The following is a 15,659-nucleotide window of genomic DNA, read 5'->3' as shown; positions in this document are numbered from 1 at the left end:
AGGACAAGTTCAACAAACGGGCAGAGGGACGGTCTAGAGGCCGTAGCAAGGGCACGACAGCCCCCACGGTGGGCACAGAACTGTGTCTCAAACTCACTCCACTCCCTCCCGACCCCCGGGGTCTGACCCAGCAGCGAAGGTACGGGGTACTTGGTAAAGGTTTCGGAGGATAGATTCTATTTCCTGAGTAAGTCCAACCTCGACAATTGAAATGTTAGGAAAAAGTAATGCCCAACTGTATTTTTTTTAATTTAAAACAATGACTCACTTGTGTAACGAGATTTAATTTTGCTGGGACTGGCAAAAATCTTCCTACTAAAGTAGTCATTGGTTTAGGGACATCTGTAAGGAAGACAATTAAAATTAATTGGCAACATGCATTGTTTCTTTTCTGTTTGCACATGGAAGAAAGAACAAACATGATCACGAATCACGGATTTATCGTGTGCAAAATCGTTTAAACTTATCTTGATCCCATTTGGTTTTTTACTCTGTAAAACCTTTGGAGTCAATGTATTTTATTTTATTTGTTTGCTTATCACACCCTTTTTCTTGGTCATAAAGCTACTTAAGCTCCCAAGGATAGTCGACTATATTCAACACACACACACACACACACACACACACACACCCCTCTGTTGCCAGTGCCCAGGTTCCCAAAGTGTGTGCCAAGGTGCCCTCAGGTACCACAGCCAACTCAGCAGGGAGTCTCAGCGTCGGCACACTTTCAGAGGAAGCACAGCGACATCTGTTGGACACCACGCGAACTACTTCCAATTTATGTGCATTCTCTTTTCAAATGGCTACTCTCTTGCTAGGATGTAAATACGTATAAGGCTATTTGGACCACACTCTTTAACTACCGGCACTGATAGTATCTCTCTGGTCTAAGGGTGCTACGAAAAACACTCCCCGGGTGTTAAGAGCCCTGAAGATCTCTGTGTGCGTGAGTCCATGTGGAAGAAGAAATGTGTCTTAGCGTCCTGAATCACTTAACCAACTGAACACATTTCTTGCTCCTGGCTTATGCGGCCTTTGAGTGACGTTATCTTGAGACTCTGGTAACAGGATGCACTGATTTTACACAGGTATTTAATATGTGCATGGGGGCGGGGGGGTTACGATTATGTGACAAGGAAGCAGATTTGGAGAACATTACATAAACCCTCTCCTTCTGCGGATCTAAGGGCATTAGGATTTTGTCATGTTCCAGAAGGACGGGAATGAGGAAAGCACCCCTCTCTGCCTGTGTAGAGGATCAGATGCCTCTCTGACCTACAGGGAATGGAGCCAGAAGATCCGTGGGCACGTAGCAAAGGGCTTCTAGAAGACAAAACCCCAACCCCAATCCTGTATCGTTGAAAAGCAAACGTCTTGAAGGCATTTTGTCTGTCCCTAAATAAAGACAGGATGGGGTAGGAGTCATGATATTTCTTTTGGCCATGAACTCCAAAGTTCCACCGAAATGACATCTGTATTTATTCCTGATTTAAATTATTGGCAGGTGCATCACGGGGAACAGAGTCAACATATTGTATCAACTTTGTGCGATAACAGATGTAATCAGACTTCTTGTGTTGATCAGTTCCCAGCCTATACAAACGTCAAGTCACTACGTTATTCACATGAAACTAGCATAAGATGGTTTGTGAACTATACTTCAACAACAACAAAATAAAACAAAAATAAATAAGTCATTGGCAAGGTCAGTGAAACATCTGATAATAACATTCTTTCTGGTTAACTCCAGGTTTAGAATAACGATCGCGTATGTGATCCACACAGAGAGGCCCAGTTCTCAAGAATGAGTGTCTAACTTTTGTAAACCCAATCCTAAAGCGATGTCATTTATTCTTTCTCTGATCATGTATAAGTAATTTGGGGAGAATCAAGTGCTTATAGGTCATTAATTATGATGATGCCCGTTTAAAGATGTTTCGGAGCGAGTGGCAGCAAAATCAGCACCGGCCATAGTTATCTCAAAGCTCACGGGGATTAAAGCCCAGCCATAGTTCTCATTCATTACGTGAAAACGTTCCCATTAAAACGTGTATGGTTTATACCCCACCTGAACAGTCAGCCCCCACCCAGTGTGGGGAAGTTTGGTATTTCCGCCCAGTCCCCTGTAGACACACCCACCCGTCGGTGACAGCAGTCGCCTCTTGGGACCCCCAAGGCTCTCTGCAGCCAGCAACACGAGGCGGTAGCCGTCCAAGAACACAGCGCACATCAGTTCGTCTACACAGATTTGTTTTGTATTCCTACTTCACCCACAAGGGCTGTGAGACTTGCCACACTGCCCGTTTCACAACCTAACTGCCTATTTCGCATTTACGCTACATCCAAAGCCAAACGCACTCACTCACAACTTACGCACAACGTAGGACACAATTTTCGTAGGAGTTTACTCTGTACCTGACTGTAGGTAATTATTTTGGTCTGGATACTGAGGAACCAAATGAAGCGCTTTTAGCTCTCTCGTGCCAGAATTGTCTACACACAGCATTTGTGTGCCCCCTTTCAACTGACAGATCACCTAAAATGAGAAATAATGATCAGGTTTCATTTTTAAAAGAGAGCCAGTAATAGGAACCTAAAGAACCTTAAATCTGAGAAAGTGACTTTAATCCAGAATTTCGGTTTTAATGGAAAACGCAAAACTAGAGATCTGTTCTCGAGTTCTGACTCTACGACAACATGCTCTCTGGAGGCACCGCCCCCCGCCCCCCGCCCCCGGAAGCGTGTTGTGAGACGCGTCCGGCGTGCTGACGGAAGTCTGCTGACGCCTTACCCTACGGGTGCCTGCCCGCGGAGGGTCAGGGTCAAGAGCAGGCGACCATGCACCAGGGCTCCCTCCACCACCCTTGGGCCCCACTGTCAGCACGAATGAAGAGTGTCCCGATGGGCCCAGTGCCAGCCCCGTCCAGGTCCAGGTAACCGGAAGAAAGACTTTGTCCCCCTGACTTCATCTCTGGAGCTGGTCACACCCGTAGGATAATCTTTAATTTTATGACTTGTTCTCCCCTGCTATACACATATATTTATCATTCTTGTACACGTGTGTTTTTTTTCTAATGTTCATTTATCTTATTCCCTGCAAGCACCGTTTAGAAAGGCTAATCCGGGGCGCCTGGGTGGCTGGGTCGGTTAAGCGTCCGACTTCGGCTCAGGTCACGATCTCACGGTCCGTGAGTTCAAGCCCCGCGTCGGGCTCTGTGCTGACCGCTCAGAGCCTGGAGCCTGTTTCAGATTCTGTGTCTCCCTCTCTCTCTGCCCCATCCCCACTCATGCTCTGTCTCTCTCTGTCTCAAAAATAAATAAACGTTAAAAATAAATAAAAATAAATAAAAAAATAAAAAAAAGAAAGGCTAATCCAAGAAGCCGAAGATTCGAAGAGGCCACGTCAGTCTTCCCGGGCCTGACTGGCACTCTCAGATCACCCAGTTGGATTCGAACCACCGACAAATCCTCGGCGAGCCAGGTGAGTCCGTCAGTCAAAGACATAAGTCAAGCAAAGCACAGACAGAGTCCTCGCTGGGTGCGGTCCCATCCAAGCCTTTACGGCGTGAATACAGAAGAGAAGTCGTGGTTTCTGCCCACGCACAGCTTCTAATTCTGACGGTCAAACCACAGATACCCAGAGAAGCTGTGGTTTCTGACTTTAAGTCGCCTTTGGGTTTCCCAGACAGGAAAACCTGAATAAGCATAAAGGACTGAGGTTACTGGAATAATGCACGTTGAGCCTTGCAAATGCTGATCGCTGGGTCAAAACTTTACATCACCCTGACATCGGCTAAGTGGCCGGTATTCATGTTTCGTTGGAATTTTATTTGTATTCAGAGGATAAAGCCCTAGCCCCCCCCCCCCCCACACACACACACAGGTGCACAAAACTGGGGGAAATGCCCAGAGTGGGCTCTCCCAGGCTCTGCCGTGTCCCCCCCAGGAGCGTGCCCAGGCTACTTGGTCGTCGGGCAGCACTGGAAGAGTTCCCATCCTGCTCGCCTGGTCCGGGCATCCTGGGAAAGCTCTGCTCTCAGAACGCGTGGGCCTGAGTAAAACCACAGAGAGGCAGGGGCTAGTGTGTGCCCCAGCTAAGCTCGGGTCTGTGATGAGCTCATTTTCAAGTGTTTCCTAGTTCAAGTCTGTGCCTTAGAGCTTAGGCCTCCTTTCTCAGAATAAAGAGCCACCACGGAGAAGGCAATCTCTGTCTCTGGTTCCTTGGACTCTTTGCTAGAGGAACAGGCGGGCCCTGATCCTCGGGCTCCCCTCCCTCCGGAGGCCTCACCACACGGAGACCCGGAGTCCCAGATGTACCATTGGCAAGCACACCACGTAGCATCTCTGTTTGCTGAACCGTGAAACGTAGATAAAAATTATGTCTCCCCTACAGAGTTGACAGGAGGATTAAATGGAAATACAAAGTAACACCAGCACATAAACCACAGTCATGCGAGTATTACTTGGCATTATTAGGAATGTGGGGGCAGGCAGGAAGGGAAACAGCCACCCCGGAACCCCAGCACCGCCCGCCCAACCACAGGGCTCTGCAGGCTCCCCGGTCCCTGGGCCACCCCCGGGGTCTGCACTGGCCGAGGGGACTTGCGGTTACCCTCCTTGGCAACGCGGCAACGCCCTGACCTTTGTCTGGTCTGCTACGACCCGGGCAAGGAGGATCTTGGAGACGAACGGAGCCCTAGCAAGGTCCTAATTACGTCCCTCTTCTGCGAGATGAGACAGCCAAAAAGGCGGGGTCGACAAGTAAACAGGATGAAATCAACGACTCCTGTTGACTTGGCGACGATCGGAGTCAAACGTTTAAGATCCCGTTAGACACATTTCTTTGGCATCGTTACCATTGGGTTAGAGTCTTTCTTGAGAGAGCAGCCGGCGGCCTCCTCTGCTTCCTGGGATGACTCAAACGTGTGACAGGGTTCGGGGCCAAGGGCGTTCTGAAAAGTTGCCTCCTCTGGGTTGTTACTTATAACTGCGCCACCGGCTTCCTTTATTTCCACCTAAAAAAAGCAATTTTTATTTTAGAGATCACACCGTGGACACAGGGGTTCATGGCTGCATAATACGGAAAATTCTCTGTGGAAGTTGCGTTTTTTAAAGTAAAGAGAGCCCTTCCCTTTCCTTCTGCCCCTCACTGTCATTCTCCCTATGGGGGGCAAGGGGTGAGGGGGTGGGGGGGGGTGCGATGAGCCATCTGACCAGCGTCGCTGGGGAGTAAGGACCCGGAGGACTGAGACCCTCTGCCCTCGACTGAGGTACCCCGGGTGTGGGGCTGTGATTTCGAGGCGGCGCTCATGCTGTTTCAAACACACGTCGTAAGGACTTCCCGGCTGGCCGGGGTGCCCCTGGAGCTGCTGGACGGCCCCCCACCCTGTAAAGGAGCTGACAGCCCTGTGGGACCTCCCTCAAAATGGCCTCAAAGGCTGCCCCTTTCTCCCCGTTCTTAGAGCGTGCTCATCAGGTTGTATTTAATGTTTCAGTTGACTATTTTGTTTTGTTTTTTCTCGAGACGCCCACGATCCCCGCTGATGTTTCAGTAATGTTGAGAACGCATTTACGGCCGAACTTACAATTACACAGTAGTGCTCTCCTGACTGCGTGGCAGGACGATCACTAACAGGAAACACTGAGGTCAGGGGCAACTGCCAACCGTGTCTCCAAGCCACACGCGGTAACAACTGCCCACTCAGTGGCACGGGGCACCACCACCAGAGAGGGGGCAAAATGCCAGGGGTACCACTGAAAATCAATGCAATTTAAAAACCAAAAAGACTCCTGGGGACCCTGGAAGGCTCAGTCGGTTACACGTCCGACTTCGGCTCAGGGCATGATCTCGCGGTCCGTGAGTTCGAGCCCCACGTGGGGCTCTGTGCCGACAGCTCGGAGCCTGGAGCCTGCTTCCGATTCAGTGTCTCCCTCTCTCTCTCTGCCCTTTCCCCACTCACACTCTGTCTCTCACTCAAGAATAAAAAAATAAATAAAATAAAAACATTTTAAACAAAAGACTCAGTGGTTAAAGAAATTGCCATCAGATTTCGCTATTCCAAAACCAGGAGGATTCTTCCTAAAATTTGCCGAGAACACAGTGACTTTCCAAACTAGGTCCCTTTAGGGGGCAGCACACATTTCCTCGGGATCCTTCGTTGCCTTTAAAAACTGACTTGTTTCCTTTCGGCAAGAACAAAGCAGAAATCACCAGTGGTTCTAAAAGGGGGCGGTCGGCTGACAATTAACAGGGAGTTTATGTAAACTGGGATTCGTGTTACATGTGCCCGAGGAACAGCCCCTTAGCAGCAGAAAGCAGCTCTCACATTTTGATTCCACGATTCCATGAAAACTCAACCACACTGCACTTTTCACAGGCACTATTAACACTAACGTCAACAGGGGCCTCTTTCCTAAAGCCAGTGACAGCAACAGGGCCCAGGACGACGTGCTGCCTGGCTCCTTCCCTCTGCTGCCCTGTGCTCTCTGCAGCGTTAGCCCACCTTGGAACCAGGGCCCCAGGACCCGACTCTCCTCCGGGCAGAATGGCTCGCTGGGGAGCCGCCACCCGGCTTCCAGAGCGGGGCGCTCAGTTGAAGGCGTGAATCCAACCGGGGACGCTACGAAAGGCTTGGGGGGGGGGGGGGTCTTGGGACGACCAGTGTCACTCTGTCTGGGACAGGGTGACAGAGCCTTTTTCCCACATGGATCTTACTGGAATCACCCGGACACCGGGGTGGGCGGCTCCTTCCCTGGCCCAGGCGCCCAGGGGCAGGACGGCGGGACTCCTGTGCGGGGCCAGCAGGGAGGACAGGAAGTGGACGTTGTAGGCCTGCGGCTGCGGGGCCACGGGCAGGACGGCGTCTTCCAGGGGGCTGAGGTCGGGGAGGCCGGGGTACTCCGCCAGCATCTCCTGGGTGTGGTCGCCCCCCGCCAGCTCCGCTTTGCCCCGGGTCTCACAGTCCGCCTGCAGCGGGGGGCTGAACGCGTGCAGGAGGGGCTCCGTGGGGTCCGCGGGGCTCAGGTACGCGTCTTGAAACATGTGGAACTCGCCCTCCTCGTGCTTCACCACCACCGGGGCTCTCAGGGTGAGGTTTTCGGAAACAAACGGACTGTCTGCGCTGAAAAGGTCTGTCACCATCTCCTCGGGACTGGACATCCCGCCAAGCAGAGGGGCCTCCTCCATGTCTGCTGAGGGGACCTCCGGCCGGGCGTCGCCCTGTACCCCTCGCCGCACGCAATCCGGCCGGGAGCCAAGCACCTGCACACACATGGCCAGGTGAGGGGGGTGCGGCCCCGCCCTGACCCCGGGGGTCCCTCCATCCCCCACGCAGGGCCTGACCCGGGAGAGGTCCCCCCATCCCTAAGGGCCTGACCCGAGAAAGGTCCCCCCCGTCCCCAAGGGGCTGACCCGAGAGAGGTCCCTCCTCCCCCCCCCCCGTCCCTGAGGGCCTGACCGGGGAGGGGTCCCTCTGTCCCCGAGGGGCTGACCCGAGAGAGGTCCCCCCATCCCCGAGGGCCTGACCAGGAAGAGGTCCCTCCATCCCCGAGGGGCTGACTGGGGAGGGGTCCCACCCGTCCCCGAGGGTCTGACCCGACAGGTACCCCCGTCCCCGAGGGGCTGACCTGGGAGAGGTACCCCAGTCCCCAAGGGGCTGATCGGGGAGGGGCCCCATGGTTCCCAAGGTGCTGACCCAGGAGAGGTACCACCATCCCCGAGGGGATGACCCGAGAGAGATCCCCCTGTCCCCAAGGGCCTGACCAGGGAGAGGTCCCTCCATCCCCGACGGGCTGACTGGGGAGGGATCCCACCACTCCCCAAGGGTCTGACCCGACAGGTGCCCCCATCCCCGAGGGGCTGACCCTAGAGAGGTCCCCCCGTCCCCGAGGGGCTGACCCGGGAGAGGTACCCCTGTCCCCGAAGGCTTGGCCCGAAAAAGGTACCCCCATCCCCGAGGGGCTGACCCAGGAGAGGTCCCCCCGTCCCCGAGGGCCTGGCCCGAGAGAAGTACCCCCGTCTCCGTGGGGCTGACCCGGGAGGGGCCCCGCGGTCTCCGAGGCCCTCACTAGGGGACCCACGGTCCCTCTCCCCTCCTGCGGGCCCCTAGGCCGGGCCCGGGGACCGCGGGGATATCGATGTCGCCTGACGTTTCAGTTGTCGGAGGGGGCGCGGGCTCACGCCTCTTCAGGGGGACGCACCTGGGGCCGCGGGGGCTGCGGGAGCGCGGATCCAGGATGCGGGGCGGGGCGAGCGGGCCCCTCCCGTGCCCGTGGCCGTTGGCGGTTGGGACAGGGAACGGGGCTGGGCAGCGGTGGGCGGGGCCGCTGCGTGGGCGGAGCCGAGCTGCGGGTGCGTCAGGAGGGGGCGGGGCCGGCTGCTGCGGGGTCGGAGGCGGGGAGGGGTGAGGGCCGGGGCTCCCGGGGTCCGCAGCGCCAGGCTCACAGGGAGAAACTGAGGCCCTCAGACCCGTCTGACTTGTTCAGATCAAAATTAAGGTAGATTTTTTTTTTCCTTAAGTGAATAATACATAATCTCTCCTACTGAAATATTTAAACATTACAAATGGAGCTGAAGTTTCCTGAAGCACCACGCCAGTCCCCAAAGGGGATGCTGAAGTCGGCTTGTGTATCTTTCCAGCCCTCTCCAGGGCCTCACTGACACGGGCACGTGTCGATGAGCTTACTCTCCTTTTATGGCTGAAATAATCACACCACAATGAAGTTCAGCGGAGTTCGGGGCAGGGCTGAGAACGCAGTGGGGCTTCCCGAACTGTAGGGATCTGGAAGGCAGCCGATGCGAACAACAGCTAAGAGCTCGAAGAGCCTGTGACCAAGCACATCAGCCGGTGAGGCCCTGCCCTTCACTCTCTCGTGACAGACATTCGCATCGAGCAGCTCTGATCACCAGGCGTACGCAGCCACCTGTGTGAGTCACCAGCCAGCCAGACTCAAAGACCCAGAGGCTCTGGAACACTCCTAGATGTAATGCCGGCCCGGCTGGGTCAGCCAAAGCCAGAGCCATCTTGTTCCTCAGGCCTGGGCCCAACTCCACCTCCTGTTTGAGCCAGCTACGTCCCCCTACTCATGACCCTCTCGTCTGCCTTGGGACACCAAGGGTCCTTTGAACGGCTGTCTTGGTTCTCTCCTCCCCCCACTGGATCCGATCTCCACCACCGCCAGAACCTGGTGGGGCCCCCGCTCTACCGAGCAGAGCTTTGCACGCAATAGGCACTCAAAGACTACTGAGAAAACGAATTCGTGCATTCACCGAACAGATATTTGTTGAGCACCTACTATACGAAGGACACTTCCAGGCGTGGGGGCGGGAAGGGAACGCATAAAGGGATGAAGAATAGAAACCCACGGCCCACAGCAGCTTCCTTTCTCAGCGAGGCCCGTGCATCTTGTGATGTGCACTCTGCCCAAGCCAGGCCATCGGCACAAACCCCTCACCTCTGTCTCCAGGGCCTGACTTCTTCCTTCGTCCCTGACTCATAGCCTCCTTATCAACATAAGGGAAGAGCCAGGAGCAAACACTGGGATTAATGTTTTATTAATGATAACATTCATCCTGCATTTCTAAGATTTACATCCAAAAGAGCATATTGTATTTACATGCAACGGACAGCCCAAGGTAACAAATTCAAACCACAGCTCCTTTAAGAAAAGACTATGGCTTATTCCACGTTAAATTAAATACGTAATACTCTTCCCTCCTCCTTGCAACATGTACAATAAAAACCCACTCTCCTTTCTTCCAGGAAATATAAAATTGCATTGATAACTGCACTGGTTAACGACAGGTAATTACACTGGAAATATTTAAACCTGAGAGACAAGCCCAAATAGGTATTAATTAAGTGCTACGGGTCAACATTCAAATTCACATGCGAACGCGAAGGGAATGCAGACTTGTCCGGTCAATAGTGCAGGATTTAGGTGGCTGTGACAGTCGCCGATGCCCCCGTGATTGGAAGCCGTGCCCACCCGGGGCACGCTATTCCCCACCCCCCACCTCCTTGACTGTGAACCAGATGAACACGAGGGTTTGTTACCATAGTTGTTGGTTTTCATCTTAGTTTTGTTTTTGTTTTGTGTGGTTTTTTGGCCTGTTTTCATTTCTTCTTGCTTTTAAGAGCAAAAAAAAAAAAAAAAAAAAAAACCTCTTTGGCCCACGTAGGTGGGAATTTTGCATGAAAACACATACATAAATACATGTGCTCTGCAAGCAAGCGCCCTGTCTCCTCCAACAGTTCAGCCTGGCCATTGTATCACTGGAGTGCACGACTCTTTACAGAAGCAAGCCCGACCGGAGCAAAGTGGTCAGAAAAATAAATACACAGTTTTAAAAACGGGACAGCTGAGCCTGTCACTACCGCCCAGAGGCAGTGGGTCATTTCATTCCATGATCCTTAAGGGTTACATTAAATACGGAAGACGATTCAGTGCATAATCGCTTTGTGGTCAATCAGACTCTCTCCATAAAGGCACTCCCACCCGAAGGATAGGCTACGTTAAACTTAGCACCTGTCACCGGTGACGCGTGGCGGGTCACCGAGATGGCGTGGCCTCCTGTTCCCGTCTCCCCGCATCTCGGCTGGAGAGGAGAGGGGTCCTCCCTCCCCAGGTGGGGTTAGAAAGCACGCCCGGGGCCTCCAGGTGCTGCACTGTCCTGACCCTTCTGAGGTCACTCTTCCCGTTTCTTGAGCTTTTGTTTTCCTTCGTCAGTGGTCAACGTCACGCCCTCCTTGCCGTCAGCCCGGGGAAGCAGTAATCCCGAGGCACGTCTTGTACCTTTTTATTCTTCAGTGACTACGGCAGACGCGTCACACCTGGTCACGATCTCCCTCGCTCCCCGTTTCTGACACACGCACACTCTTTCTTTTGTCGCTTAATGATGCAAGGAAGGCGGGCCGAAGAGAGGGCTCTAGGCCAGCTGCCCTCCCAAGGAAACTGGTCTTTCTAGGGGTAGGGAAGCCACAGGAAGCGCTTATTTACAGGGTTATCCGCTCCGTAAACGAGAAAGGAGTAAGACGCTCACCATTCCACCTGAAGGTCTGCAGAGCACGTCTTTCCTACGGTCTCCCTTTCGTTAGGGCCTCGCGTTTTTAAGGCACTGGGTTTGAAGACTTGCAGGGTCAGTAAAAACTACAGAATACGGGATGCTAACTCGCTTCAGACACGGAGAGGCACACACAGACTACCAAGCCAGACGGGGACAGAGTTACTACCCACAGGGACACAAAACTGGTTCCCAAAGCACAAGGCTTCCATTAGTGCATTATACATGCGTCGACTACGAACAGTCTAACACCTCTGCCTGGAACGCTTCTCTCTCTGCACAAAAAAAAGCTCCGATAAAAAAGTAAATGCCCGTTAAGGACCAGGTATTCGGTCCCCACCGAGGAAACGTGCCACTGTCATTTCCCACGGGTGAAGTCACAACCCCACTAGTCCCTTAACTAGCTCAACCAGATTTTTATCCTGTATATAAACGCAGTGTGGCTGCATAAACTTTCGGGGGGGGGGGGGGGGGGGGCACCTTATCAAACATTCCCAAAGTCAGGACCTGCCAGGAAGTAGTGGGATTATACTTCACAGGGTGAAGACGGCTGTTCTAGGAAACAACACCACCAAACCCCGGGCGGGAAGGAAAACTTCTGGGTTTCTTGAGCGATTTTTCACCCCGAACTATAATCAGGAGCAACAGCTACTTTTCATTTGGTTTTTTATCAGCAGAGCTCGTTTTCCTTCACGGTGGCTCTCGTGGGATTACTTTCTGGAGTTGCAGCTGAACCCAAACAAACCGATGATGTCAGTCATGGCCTGTTTCAGGTGCTTCCCAAAGCGATGCGAGTCCTGGCGTTCAAAAACAAAAACCGGAAAAACACACGTTACGACGCGGAAATCCCACACCACGAGCCACTTACAAACGGCCCCTTCCTTGCAAACATTCCTCTTTGCCAGTTCTCGAAGCTCTGACTTTATGGCTTCATCACTACGTCATGCGTCCTAGAGACAGGCTGAGGGTTTGCGCAGATAACCGGCCGTGTGCATGTGTGGGTGTGCTTTTGCTGGAAGGCCTCCCCTCATGGCAACACGTTACATAAAACATGATAAGTAAATGAATTCCAGTCCTCTCTGCTAACAGGGCACTTGGCATTGCTTTCAGGCGTTGCTTTCCCCGTGGAAAGGAAGCATAGAGACAAGGATAGGGGGCTCCAGCGTGGCTCAGTCGGTTAAGCGTCCAACTTCGGCTCAGGTCGTGACCTCACAGTTTGTGAGTTCAAGCCCCACGTCTGGCTCTGTGCTGACGGCTCGGAGCCCGGAGCCTGCTGCGGATTCTGTGTCTCCCTCGCTCTCTGCCCCTCCCCCGCTCACACTCTGTCTCTCTCAAAAATAAACATTAAAAAAATTTTTTTTTAATTTTTTAAGTTAATTAGGTTGAGAGAGGAGCGCCTGGGTGGCTCAGCTCGTTATGCATCCCACTCTTGTTTTGGCTCAGGTTGTGATCTCATGGTTCGTGGGTTCAAGCTCCGCATCGGGCTCCACACTATTAGCACAGAGGCTGCTTGGGATTCTCTCTCTCTCTCTCTCTCTCTCTCTCTCTCTCTCTCAAGTAAACTGAAAAACTTGGGTTAAGAGAATTTTTAAATTCATTTATTTGAAACAAAGTCCAAGGCAAGTAAAAGTATACAGGTGAACTGGTCTTTTCCATCAAAGTGAGGAAAAACACTTCCGTCAAATTAGAAAGAAGGCCGTAAAAATACCCCATCTTTAGAAAAGGGGGCCCTGTTTCGTACTTACGGTCTCAGGGCAGGAGAATTTGGAAGATACGTGGAAGTTGATGAGGTTCTCGCCCACGAGGATGTAGGACACCCCATACCCATCGTCCGCAACCTACAGAGCAAGGCAAGTTTCAGCTGAACCTCGGGAAAGGAGATGATGTGAAAACGGGACTAACATTTTTCCATACAAGACTGGCATTAACACCTGCATTACCACCCTGCAGAATTCCTCTACAGCGGTGCCCGACAAGGTAAGGAGGGGCGTGTGGAAGACCTGAAGCAGAGGCGGACGGGAGGGCGCGTCCTGTCCCCGACCTGCACCTCTGTGTACATCACGCTCAGTCACTTACCGGCCCAAAGCCCCCTCCGCTGCACACGTACTCTGGATTCTTCTCCAAATCGAACAGCTCTACCTGCTGCTGAGGGGTCTGGCTGGTTGATAATCTCCAAGGCTCCGATAAGACCTGTTGAAGACCACAAGGAGATTCTCTCATGGCGCATTTTTAAGAAATGTTTTTAATGTTTATTTTTGAGAGAAAGAGAGAGACAGAGCACAAGTGGGGGAGGGGCAGAGAAAGGGGGAGGCACAGAATCTGAAGGAGGCCCCAGGCTCCGCGCTGTCAGCACAGAGCCCGGTGCGGGGCTCGAACCCATGAACCGTGAGATCATGACCTGAGCCAAAGTCAGATGCTTAACACCCAGGCGTCTCTCCCGTGACACTTCTCCCTGTACCGTCCTCTTCTGTCCCTGAGACAGGAAGGCCCACTGGAGAAGGAAAAGGCTTGCTCGGTGTCTGGGTGGTCACGGACGCCACAGGTCTGCGGCCCTGAAGGCCCGGCTGTCTGGGGGCAGTATGTGCGCAGAGAAGGCCTGGGGCAGATGAGGGCACCCGGATGGTTGGGGGATGGGCAGCACCAGCAGAAAAGGGAGCGGATACATTAACTAAGATTCGGAAAGGGGGCTGTGCTGCCCGGAAGCAAATTCGCAGGCAGTCTTCGAGTTGCCTGTTAAACATGGCATTGTTAACAATTAAATTTTATAACTCAAAATTACACTCCATTACAAACGAGGGTGATACATACAAGAGCTCATCACTCCATGCTCCGTGCTCGAGGTCACCGGCGTCGGGGGGGGGAGGGGGGGGTCAGGAGGGTTAAATGTGACACCAAGTATTCCCGGGGACTGAAGGGACACGGCACTGAAAGCACAGCTCGGATCTGACACTGTGATGACCGTTCAGCTCGAGCGCCCGTTTGTGAGGCCCCGTCCCACTTGCAAGGCTGCACCGACTTAGTCTGGGGGTAGCCAGCGTGCCTGGCCGAGCGGCCGCTGGCAGCCACACTCACCTCCTTCAGGAAGGGGGAATCCACGGCCAGGTACTTGGACACCACGTAGAGACAGAAGAGGTGACGGTCGATCCCGGAGCCAGTCATCGCCAGGCGGTACAGGTGCTGGTGCTTCTCGGAGGCGACCTTGAACAACTTGAGCCTCTGCTCAACCTAAGCGAGGAGGGGTGAGGAGATGCGAGTTGTGCGGGGGGCGGGGCCTAAGTCGGCTCTGGGACGCAAGCAACGGCCCTTCCCTCCAAGGGTCCGATGGCCCGAGAAACGGGGGTCTCGGGAGGGGCGTGCCGGGGCAGAAGCCCCACCTTGTGCCACCGAAAGGGCGGCTCAGAAACCGCAGGGGGCGCACGACAGGAGAGGTATCGTGGTCCTGTGTGCAGCCAGCCCGGCATCACCTTGCTCGTGCCTACTGATGTCCTTCCAAAGAATCAGAAGCCTTTGTTCTCGGGAACAGTTTCACCAGAGCAGAGCGGGGCGGGGCAGGGCCGTGTAGGGCAGAACAGGGCAAGCAGGTCAGAGCAGGACAGAGCAGAGTAGGGTAGAGCAGAGCAGAGCAGAGTAGAGTAGGACAGGGCAGGCAGGGCAGAGTAGGGCAGAGCAGAGCAGAGTAGGACAGGGCAGGCAGGGCAGAGTAGGGCAGAGCAGAACCGAGTACAGTAGGACAGGGCAGGCAGGGCAGAGCAGACAGGGTAGGGTAGGGCAGGGCAGAGCAGGGCAGGGCAGAGTAGGGCAGAGCGGAGCAGAGTAGAGTAGGACAGGGCAGAGTAGGGCAGAGCAGACAGGGCAGGGCAGAGTAGGGCAGAGCGGAGCAGAGTAGGACAGGGCAGGCAGGGCAGAGTAGGGCAGAGCAGACAGGGTAGGGCAGGTCAGAGCAGGACAGAGCAGAGTAGGGCAGAGCAGAACCGAGTACAGTAGGACAGGGCAGGCAGGGCAGAGCAGACAGGGTAGGGCAGGGCAGGGCAGAGCAGGGCAGGGCAGAGTAGGGCAGAGTGGAGCAGAGTAGAGTAGGACAGGGCAGAGCAGGGCAGAGTAGGGCGGAGCGGAGTGGGCAGGGCGAGGGCAGAGCAAGGGCCCCGGCCAATGTCTCCCGGGCCACCAGCAGTGCACGCCTGCGCTCTGGGCACAGATCTGGCCTCGGCCACGTCCCGGTTGTGTGGCCCAGCAGCCTATGGAATTCACCGGAGTCTCCGATCCTCGGCTGCGAAAACGAACTGCCCTAACAGTTCCCAGGCCACTGCCAGATTCTCAAAGGCAGCATACGGACAACCGGAGCCCCGGGCCCGGGCGGGGGGCTTCGGCGTGGGCAGCGGGCTCCCGTAACCCCGAGCGGAAGGCTCCCGTGGCCCGGTCCCCGCGTCTGCACCCAGCCCCTTGTTCTGTCCTGCCTGCCCGTGCCGGGTGCGAGCCTAACTTAGACTCAGGGAGTCCAAGCTGTAGGACGTTACGGAAGGGACACAAACGTTAACCTCTCCGTGCGCGTCCCGACCACGCCCGGTTCCCCTGAAAGGAGGAGGAGAAGCTGAACACG

The 15,659-nt window shown here is 54.2% G+C and overlaps 2 protein-coding genes and 1 long non-coding RNA gene across 11 annotated transcripts in view; 1 reads left to right on the top strand and 2 right to left on the bottom strand.

The window, feature by feature from the left end:
* Window positions 1-8,281, bottom strand: part of TESMIN (testis expressed metallothionein like protein) — a 41,110-nt gene extending 32,829 nt beyond the window's left edge. For 5 of the 7 annotated variants that reach the window (XR_009602520.3, XR_009602519.3, XM_078433775.2 and 2 more), the window contains exons 1-5: window positions 8,034-8,193; window positions 6,716-7,261; window positions 4,857-5,015; window positions 2,416-2,536; window positions 269-342 (exon numbers count right to left, since the gene is read on the bottom strand). Coding sequence is in view for 5 of the 7 variants with exons in the window: in XM_078433775.2 (XP_078289901.2) it covers window positions 269-342; window positions 2,416-2,536; window positions 4,857-5,015; window positions 6,716-7,186 (825 nt within the window). In the remaining 2 variants the exon portion in view is untranslated. The other 2 variants (XM_060607497.3, XM_060607496.3) reach the window with 2 other exon arrangements.
* A 1,864-nt stretch (window positions 8,282-10,145) lies between these two features.
* CPT1A (carnitine palmitoyltransferase 1A) overlaps window positions 10,146-15,659 on the bottom strand; it is a 55,838-nt gene continuing 50,324 nt past the window's right edge. For 2 of the 3 annotated variants that reach the window (XM_078433776.2, XM_078433777.2), the window contains 4 exons: window positions 14,135-14,287; window positions 13,139-13,252; window positions 12,808-12,900; window positions 10,146-11,859 (listed from right to left, as the gene is read on the bottom strand). In XM_078433776.2, coding sequence (XP_078289902.1) covers window positions 11,773-11,859; window positions 12,808-12,900; window positions 13,139-13,252; window positions 14,135-14,287 — 447 coding nt within the window. In that variant the 3' untranslated portion in view covers window positions 10,146-11,772. The remainder of the gene's footprint in view (window positions 11,860-12,807; window positions 12,901-13,138; window positions 13,253-14,134; window positions 14,288-15,659) is intronic. The other variant, XR_013550291.2, reaches the window with a different exon arrangement.
* Window positions 14,529-15,195, top strand: LOC145712461 (uncharacterized). Its single transcript, XR_014135279.1, has 3 exons — window positions 14,529-14,708; window positions 14,802-14,996; window positions 15,110-15,195. It is a non-coding gene; the product is annotated as an uncharacterized LOC145712461 (long non-coding RNA).

The sequence above is a fragment of the Panthera onca genome, chromosome D1 (genome assembly GCF_046562875.1).
Source record: "Panthera onca isolate mPanOnc1 chromosome D1, mPanOnc1 haplotype 2, whole genome shotgun sequence".
In the NCBI taxonomy this organism is placed as follows: Eukaryota; Metazoa; Chordata; class Mammalia; order Carnivora; family Felidae; genus Panthera; species Panthera onca.
Note: the sequence above shows the minus strand (reverse complement) of the source record. Positions and strands in the feature narration are given on the sequence as shown.